This window comes from Strigops habroptila, chromosome 3, assembly GCF_004027225.2.
Source record: "Strigops habroptila isolate Jane chromosome 3, bStrHab1.2.pri, whole genome shotgun sequence".
In the NCBI taxonomy this organism is placed as follows: Eukaryota; Metazoa; Chordata; class Aves; order Psittaciformes; family Psittacidae; genus Strigops; species Strigops habroptila.
Genome location: NC_044279.2, coordinates 74853470 through 74863294, shown reverse-complemented (window position 1 = coordinate 74863294; position 9825 = coordinate 74853470). Strand labels below are relative to the sequence as shown.

At 42.8% G+C, this 9825-nt stretch overlaps 1 protein-coding gene across 1 annotated transcript; it reads right to left on the bottom strand.

The window, feature by feature from the left end:
* Window positions 1–226: 226 nt before the first annotated feature.
* On the bottom strand, window positions 227–9123 carry RASD2 (RASD family member 2). The gene is made up of 3 exons (XM_030478023.1): window positions 8333–9123; window positions 4076–4355; window positions 227–2530 (listed from the first exon to the last, which is right to left on the bottom strand). Exons 2-3 carry the CDS (start codon window positions 4344–4346, stop codon window positions 2001–2003), a joined length of 801 nt encoding a protein of 266 aa, XP_030333883.1. The 5' UTR covers window positions 4347–4355; window positions 8333–9123; the 3' UTR covers window positions 227–2000.
* Between the last annotated feature and the right edge of the window lie 702 nt (window positions 9124–9825).

Below are 9825 nucleotides of genomic sequence, written 5' to 3'. Positions count from 1 at the left end.
TAGATACATAGAAAGAAATATGTAGATAGAGACACAGTTTGCTCCAGACAGACAAATGTGTAGCCCCGGGTGTCTAGAGGACATAAAAGGATCTTCCAGAACTTACTGGAGATCTCATCAAGGCTCTCAACCCACAACTCACTTGCCTAGCTGCACCTGCACAACAGAAAAATAGGACCTTGATCATTACTCCTGAAGAAAGTAAAAATGACCAGGACACAGCTAATAAATAAAACAAGTTTAATCATAAACCATGTACATATTTATTGATGGGGGGGGGGGGGGTGTGATCTGAAAGATGCTGCCCTGGCAACTGGAATAAAAGAACAGTGTATTTTACCAGTCAATATATAGTACCAACGAAGGGTGGAGGTGATAAATGAATATGGGATTTTGAGTCGCACAGCCTAATTTTTACAGACAACCATCATTCTTGGTTTTCTGTCAATTTATAGCATGAACTAGCTCACAGCATTGCCCAGGACGCAGCAAGGCAGGTACAGCCAAGAACAGAATTTGAGGGTGAGGGAGGGACAAGATTATCTGAAGGTCATTCTGAGGTATATGTAACATATGTACTCTTCTGTTGTGTGCAGTTTTGGGGCGATGCTTTGCCCACAGTTACGTGTGCACACACCTCATTCCAGTCAGTGAGAGTGGAAAGCTCACAGCTGAGAGAATATATTGGGCTTTGAGGGCATACAGGAGCACATTGAACAACAGAGCCAGAAGCAGAACAGGGAGAGAGCTGAAGACAAGGAAGCCTGGACTGGGCTGAGAAAGGGAAGCAGTGAATGCAAAGCCCCAGATTTATGTGGCCATGGCCAGCTAGATCAGCCCTGTGTGGATTGCCAGCACAGATCTTCTGTTCTGAAGGCCTTCTAGAGTGCAAAGTTTTCCATCAAGGCAACTTTTATCAGACAACAGGGAAAACCATGAACAAAATTACTAAAGGCATGTTAACAGAAGAAATACAACGGAGATGGTCCTACAACTGTTCAGTTCTTAATTCTGAAGGAAAACCCAGTCCTGCCTCTGAAGTGGTCTAATATGAATCTGGTCAGTCTCAGCTCGTACAGGCAGAGGATGGAACCATTGCTCTGGCTGCTAGCAAGGCAAAGGGTGGCATTTATACTACGGTATTCAAAGTCAGTGAGGCTTTGAGAAACAATATCACACCAGGCTTGCAAAGCAGTCAAATGTATTGGCTTTTTGCAGAACAATTTCACTGTCAATCAATGTACATATTATAGTTTTACAGATGACCTTTCACTCCTAGAAAGTAGACACTGTTTTGATGTCAAATGCACTTGACATCTGATTTTGCTAAGAACCCACCCCAAGACAACAAAAGAACCCAACAAACCAAACAAATAAAATCTATGATACAAACCAACATATCAAATGGTAACTGTCCCAGCAAACACAAAATCAATATCTTCTTAATGCAGGTCCTCTCAGAAATCATGCATCTGTATATAGAGTCCACTCCCAGTCTGGGAAACCTCTCTTAAGACTGCTGCCCATTGAAATGCAAGTCCCATTTTTTTAAAGGAGTGCTCCACACATGCATGCACACACACATACAGACACACAGGGATACGCACACACGCACATACATAACCTCCTCTCTTTTAGCAAGAGCTGCATGCTGGGTAACTGTTAATGCCTTTTGTGCATTTTTTACCTACTTTCTTTGTAAGGATGAAGTTCAAATGTCTTTACGTCTCAGGTCTGTATTCTTTAAACAAACCAGGGAATGACAAGGAGCTACATTACAGACAGAGAAATGCACTCGTATCTCAGGCATGTGATTTTTCCCAGTCATTTACAAGAACGATGTTATTTACATTCGTGACTCAGCAGAATCCACAGGAAGTTATCCTTTCTCCATGTTGGGTTTTCTCGAACCCCATAAGCCCATTCTGTGCTTCCACAGATCGTTTTTCTTTAAGGCACTGCATGTGGATGATGACTTCAGACAGAAGTGCAAGCCCTCTTCACTGGATCGTGCATTTCTCTCTCTCCCTGGACTGACCTTCCCTGAGAACTTTCGATTTGATATACTTCAGGTCACTGTTGACGCTTGGCCGGCGAGCAAAGGGAGAGATCATACCATAAGCGTCCATGTCCTTGACTCGGCGCATGCGGAAGGGTTTCGGTTGGAAAGTGTCACCGTACTGGATTGAGATTTTCCTGTGGAGGGAAGGACTCATCTCATGAGGTAGCTTGGCCATGCTGAAGAGGACATAGAACATCTCATCCACATTGGTGTTCTTCTTGGCTGAAACTTCGAAATAAGCGCAGTTTTCATCGCTGGAGACAAGGTTCTCGCCTTCATCTGAACGTACCTTGCGGAAGATTTCACTGTGATCACTTTTGTTGCCACAGATCACCATGGGAAGATCAGCTGATTCCTTGGTCTTGTTCTTCAGGCAGGATTTGACCTCAAGGATCTGTTTCTGGAGCCTCTTGACCTCATCAAAGGATTCTCTGTTGTCCAGGCTGAATACCAGGATGAAAACATCCCCTGCAATTACAAAGAGGTACTGTAAAGGCTTGTTGCTTGCAGCACATGTCAGAGGAGCTAATTTTAAAAAAGCAGTGAGCTTCTTTGCCATCTCCTCCCCCTATTTTTTGTTTGGTCCTTTTGAATCTATTCACTCAGCTTTACATTAATTCCAGTTCTTCTAATTCAACTCCTCACACCTTCCTGTAGGGCTATGCAAAAGACTTTTGGCGATGACGTTACTTCATCCATATCTGATTGTGTTCCTAGCTCACACTGGACTTGCAATTTATTTCCCATTTTAATCTCTTTTGTAAATATGTTTTTATCTCAGCTCTGCTGCACTGCGTTTCTTCTTTCTTCCTTTCATTTGTATCTGCATAAAACACAGCCTGTTCTGACACCAGGGTGAGTGGAGAGTTAATAGGCACTCAGCCTTGCCCTTTTGATTGTACAATGCACGAAGCAACATCTGAACTGAAGATTTACACCTAGTCAGTCCTGAACACCTAAGTTAGGACTGAGAGGTTTCCCATTGTGCAGTGCTCTGCTGTCATTTCATTTGCTCCAGAGAAACAGAGCATGGAAAAAAAAAGAAATATATAAATGACACGGATCCCCTGGCATTTCCTTTTTGACATTTCCTGACTTACAATTCCTTTTGCAAATATAAAATAATGCAAATCATTGCCTTTTGAATGACATTCATGTGGAACAGACTAAGAGAGCTTTCGGGGGCAAGAGCTCACATCTGCATCCCAGAAACTGGCCCTAGGACCTCACTGGATGTGGACACTAGCCTAGTCAGATGTGAACATCATGTTTCTCTGGCTAGCTAGAAGCGCAGATAGCAAATCCAGAAAGTGGGTTCATTGTTTGCTATGGCTGAATATATCTCCACTGTCACTTTCACAGTTAAAGAATACATCTTGGCTCATCGCAACAGGAACTGCTTGACAATAAGAACATACAAAATGAGCCCATGATTTTCCCTTTTTTCCCTTTAATGCATTCGATTAACCACAGATTAAGGAGAAAGGGTAAAAGTAGAGCTATCCTTTTACTGGAATATCAAATCAAGGGAATCAGACTGGAAATTTTAGGAAAAAAATAATCTTTGACTTTTTTTGTTAGGATCCTTTTCTGTGCATTTTACATTTGTTTTTCACAGCTTATGTCTTGTAACGACATTTTTATTTTGTCCCTTGCTGCTTTTTATGCCCACGAGATCTTTTTCAGCTTTTTTTTTTTTTTTTACCACAATGAAAAGATATGGAGCAGGAAGGGAAGGTAGGAGGGAAATAAACCAGGGGGGAATCTCAGTTTCAGACCTTTACCCAATGGGCTTCTCCTCTGTGGCCAATGGACTCCCCATAGTGCCTGGAATATCCCAGCCAGGAAATATCTCTCTAGAGAAGCGAATCTTGCAACAAAATCAAGTGGTCCTTTTAGCTACCTCCCAGGAAACAGTCATCTCCAGGCTGCAGTTTTTCAAGGTAATGTCTATCCTCATGATTTTTTACCCACCATTCCCCATCTGCAAACTTCCCCCCACTTTCTTCTCACCTGTCAGGATGGAAAGCCTTCTCATAGCAGGAAAAGGGTGATTCCCAGAGGTGTCCAGGATGTCCAGCTGATACATGTCTCCCCGAATGTTGTAGACCTTGCGATGAAAATCCTCGATGGTGGGAGTGTACTGATCATCAAACCGGCCATTGAGAAAGCGTGAGACAATGGAGCTTTTCCCCACCCTGGAGGCTCCCAGCACTACCATGCGGTACGAGTTCTTAGCTGGCACATTCAGGGTGCAGTTTCCACCGGACATAGTCTTCATCATTGCTTGGTCCTGAAAGGGGAAATAGCAGAGTTGGAGAAAAGACCAGAAACTAAATGGAGGATGAAATAGGGCAGCTCCTTACCACAAGCTTGTCAGACAGTGCTCTGGAGCACAGCAGTTAGTAGATCAATGGTCCATACAGAAATATTTTTTCTGGAAATGCTTAATTTTTTCAGTCTCGTTTCCAGGGAGTGGGGTTTATTGTTGGTGGTGTGTTTTTTCTTTTCTTTTAAAGTCATATAAAAATGAAGTCATTTACACTGAAAATAGCATGGTTTTGAACTGTAATTTGCTATTTCATTTAAACATTAGGGGCTAATTTTATCAGCTGTGCTTCAACTTAGATACCAAGTTCCTTCCCACCATCTGCGTCACTTCTACATTACCAGATTTTTCAGTAGAGCTTGGTTCTCATTTAGATACATAAACACAGAGGTCAGATTTCCCAATACACTGCATCCACTGCAGCTGCCATCAGGGCCTTGATGGCTTTGTTTGATTGCCTAAATAGGAGCTGCGCATAATACTAATTTTCTGAGATCAACCAAAAGTCAGACAGAAGCAAGAATTGTGCTCGACGTCAATGAAAGCTAGACATCTCAGTAACTTTAGATAGCTAGTCCCATACAACCTTCATTGCTGATATGGGGAGTTTGAGCCAAAAAATAGCACTGGCCGATGATAAATTCAAAGAAAGACCTGTGCTTTCGGTGACCTTCTAGAAACCAGATTTTAGTCATGCAGTTTGGACTGGTAGTGTGGGAACTCCCTATAACAGACTATCAGCAGTGCAGCAGGGGAGCTGGCAATGGATGGAACTGCAAAAACGTAGATTTCATGGGATTTTCAGTCTTTATACATACACAGCTGTTGTGGGTGTCACAGTCTGTGCGGGTGCTAAGTACAAGAAGGAGAAAAAATAAAGGACAGCCATCTTACATAGCTACTAGACAAGATTTCCAATCCCTGACAAATAAAATGAGTCTTGAGACTTTGGAGATCATATTTTGACATAGCACTCAGCTGCAGAAAACTTTGATAGAAAAAAAAGAGTGTTGCTCCGACGTTTTTCATGTACCAGTTCAAATGTGTGCTGAAGGGAAAAATATAACCCCTGTGTGGGGAAAGCTATGTGTTAGAGCAAAGAAGGCACATTTCTGACAGAGTTTATTTCGGTTACTAGGATCTTATTAAAGAATAATCAAGTTCCCACTGTGCCATTTGTTTAACTTAAGTGTTGTTTATTTAATATTACAATGCAAGTACTTTATGTACACTGAAAGATCATTTCTGAGTCCAGATCTGGATTCCTATCTTTCCCTTGAGTGAATTTTATCTCCCAAGCTTTTATCTAGCTGACACTTATCTCAGTCAAAAGCTTAGAATCTTTTACTTTGTTTAACATGTGCTAAGCGCCAAAGCAGCAGCGAAGATACAGTCACTGCTAAATAAAGAAGTCTGTGGAATTCTGATCCAGCATCATTGCTGTGCTATAGCCCAAGGCAACAGCAAAACACTACTATTTATTATTATTATTGCTATAATTTGCTGCACGCCAGCAGCACATTCAGCCCTATCTAAAGCACAGAAGAAAATGCAATGCTTTCCTCAGAGCAGCTTACACTCTGAATTATATTCAGCGGGCAGGACAGCATACTATTAGAGCCAGATAGTAATGGCAGAACATAAATTTGGATGGACACAAATGTGCAGAGTTATGGTACTGCTGGGATTGCTGTGGTGGGAATGACAGCAAGAGGCACACCTGGTATTTGAACTGGACTCTGTTTTATTTAGAACAGGACCTATCTCCAACAGTACAGAAACACTATATTCAGTCTCTGAAATAGCACTGCCATGTACGCTATCTCTGCCCTTTCCTACGTAGCCAGTCCAATACTGTCTTGCATTCATGGGCAGACAAATGGTGACAGTGCTGCTTTGGGGTGCTTCCTTTCACCCTCTCAGGTTTTATTTAGCTGGTAGAGAAAAGTAGGGAGCTAGATAGATTTGGGGGGAAAAAAGACAAACTTCTCTACAGCCCAGGATCATTATTTAGAAATGAGTCAGCTCTTCAGTCTAGGATGGACCAGTGTAGCTGCAAAAAGGCAAGTGGATTGTGTTGGTTTGCACATGCCAAAGATCAGGTTTGTATAACCTGGTGTAGCAGCATCTGTGAGTGAGCACAGTTGTGCTTTTCAAGCAAATGCCTTATATGTCCTGCATAGAACACGCACGCTGAGGGACCTGATCCTGGCCAGCAGCTTTACAAGCCAAAATCCTACAAATTATACTGCTGATTGGCAGATAACCACTGAGCTGTTGGTGATTAGAGAAACTCCCATCACACAGCAAAGGAGATGGACTGCATCACTGCAGCTGTTTGGAGGGTTAATTTTGCACCTTTAGTGCAAGAGGCACTTTTGTCCTCCACTTCAAAATTTATTTCACTGCTTTGGACCTCAGTTAATGCCACAGTACACTGAACAGCTTGGAGAAGGAATTGGCACCGTAGCTACCTGCAGACAGGGAAGATCAAGGCACGAGGAAGCTGAATGACCACCCAAAGACCAACAAATGAGAAACGTGAACAGACTTTGGGACCCTACATTTCAAATTCTTTCTCCTTTGCACCTTTCCTCACCCTTGCATCTCTGGTCATTAAATCACATTGCCTCCCACCCCCATCAAAGGCAAAGTCCTATGTGCAGACGTGCTCATTTCAGGACGCTTTGCCCCAAGGATGTAGATGCACTGGAAGGGAAGAAGTGATACAAGAACATGCAGATTTTAAGGTATTAAATAGTCACTTTGTGCTGTCCTTGTTCCATCTCTCAAGGCATTCTGTCAGGAGGACTGTTGTGCTTTCCTGACTGTATTGCATTTCACACAAAGTCGAAAGATGCTTTTCAGCACTTTGATTCATGGAGTTGCTACTCATCTCATCACCTCTGCTGCAAATCTGACTCAGAGTGTGCCACTGAACCAGGAGCTTTCATTTGTGGTTTGTGCTCTCTTCTTATCCCCCAACTCCAGTTTTTCTCCAGTTCAATATAATCTGCCTTCTTTCCTCCTCAGAAAAGGAATGAAACTTCAGCCTTCACACCCAGCGGTGGGTGGGGGGAGCACAGGGACATGTACATTGAAAAAGATTAAAGGCAGAAGAAAGGAAACAGAGAGAGGCCACATGTTCATATACTAAGTAAAGCAAAATCAATCAGAAGAGAATAAGGAGACAAACAACATCCAGCTGGTTTTAATCTACTTCTTTTCCTTCCAGTTTAATAAATGCTTAAGCATAGATTAATTCCCAGTGGTACCTTCTGCTTTATGCACTGGCTTGATGCTAGAAACTTTACACTAGTATTGCATATTGGTACAGCACAGAGATTTCAAAATGTCATAGATACGTAGACAATGAATGTTATCTCCACTTAATAAAGGGAAAAGCTCATACACCTAGAGAGAGCTGAAAAAGCAGCCCAGAATCAACATTAAACCCTATTTCTTTCAACTCCCTCTGTCATCTTCTACCTGCTAGCCACCACTGCTTGTTTCATAGGCAGACATCAGAGTTAATGACGGTGAATCTGCTTTTGTATGCTCTGTATGCGCTTGTCTGAATTCCAGTGAGGTGCTGACAAATTTGATCCTGAGTGCCTGTAGAGATATCTAAGGAAGACATTCTTCATTCAACCTGCCCGGAGCTTTTACACCTTAGTTTTCCATCCTCCCGTCAGGGGTATGCTCCCCACCTCACTTGCACTCCTCGGTCCTCAGCTACTGTTTGTGTCTCTTTGCTATCCCAATGTAATTCAGTGCACCCAGCTAAAAAGGACATAGGCAGACACAGACTTTATCATGCATAAGAGACCTGGCAGTTGTTCATCACTACTAGTATCCCTATAATTTTCATGCATGCCAGAATCACTCCTGTGGGATGTTTGTTTCCTACTTTTACCCTAAACTCCATGCTGCTTTCTTACCTCTCTCCTTGGAGGAGCAGTCCTGCGTCTTGGTACAGTCTGGTGAAGCTGATAATTTTAATCAGAGGTGGCTGCTGCTGTAAAAGGCTGTTGCTCTGTGGATCCCACGTTGCTTGCTCTGGGCTCAGTTCTTCACCAGTATTTCCCAGGAACTTAGCAGGATTTGGAAGGACCGCAGGGCTCCACAGCACGTTCCCCCATGGATGGCAGGTACTGGATCTGGTGACTGACAAGGGCTGAAGAAGGGTCTCAGGACCAGTGATAGGTTTCCCTTTGGTGAGATGAGCTCTTCTCCTCACAGCCTCAGTTCAAGAGAAGGAGAGGCAGACTCTCTCCCACTCCCACCGGCTTTTCTTGCAAGTTGTGTTTCGTAGGCTCTGCTGTGGGGAAGGGGTCTCTGAAGCGTCACCTGGTCGAGCAGGGTCGTGGGTGCATCCAGCTGGCCCACCCTGCCTCTAAGCCACCTCAGACCCTATGGGCAAAAATCGGTGGGGGCATGGAAGCTGTCTGTGGTGAACCTACACTTACCCAGGTCTTGCCTGGCACACCTTCCCCCTGAGCTTCTTTTCTTCTGGTCCGAAATTTGCTTCAAAATATTCTCTTTTGAAGACAGAAGGGGCTTTTCTTTACATTTGCCAATTAAGTCTTTCTTCTTCCCTCCCTGCCTTTCTCCCTCTCGCTCTCACAACTACTGGCAAATTGCAGATTTTCCTTCTGTAGGACTCACAGATAATTGGCTCAACTCCTCCCTTGAAGTCAGTGTCAGACACAGGGGAAGGAGGGGTGCTGAGGGGGTGGGATTTTGTGCCTATTGAAAAAAATCTTTTCTTTTCTCCTCTAAACAGAAAGTTCATATGCACTGCAGACTGCACATTCCCGGTCTTTCCACCAGAGACCTGTATGTATGCATATGTGGGGACTGAGTTAGTGTATGTGGACGAGAGACCCAGAGACTTCATTTACTTTGCAAGCTGTAAATTCATAAGCTGTTTCTAAAAGCTCTATACTTCCGTGCCGATCTTTTCTGCTAGACAGAAGCAGACTGACTCATTTCCCAAGTAGGGGCTTTCTGTCCATAATTCCTGTAATTCTTTTGCCATATGGAATACTTTCTCCTGATCCCTCAACCTTGAAGACAATATGTTAGGATTGCTGGTTGGTTTGATTAAGAAATAAGAATAATGTGTAACTGCTGTTCTTTCATTAATATTTAAATAAATGAATAATTAAAACCAGGGCTGGGTAATAAAAATGTAAAAAAAGGTCAAACAAGTGGAAAGTGGGGGGGACTGAGGGTCAGAAAAAAAGAAAAGAAACAAAAATTAGGATGAGTTCAATGTGTTTGTTCAATATCAAGAGAAAAATCATGTTTGCAGTTTATTTCACTATTTATTGACTCTCCTTTTTTCTCCTTTTTGACCTGAAATAATAGTTTAGATCTACAAGTCTGTTTTAAAAGATGTCAAAAAGATAGATTGTGAAAGTTTCAAAAT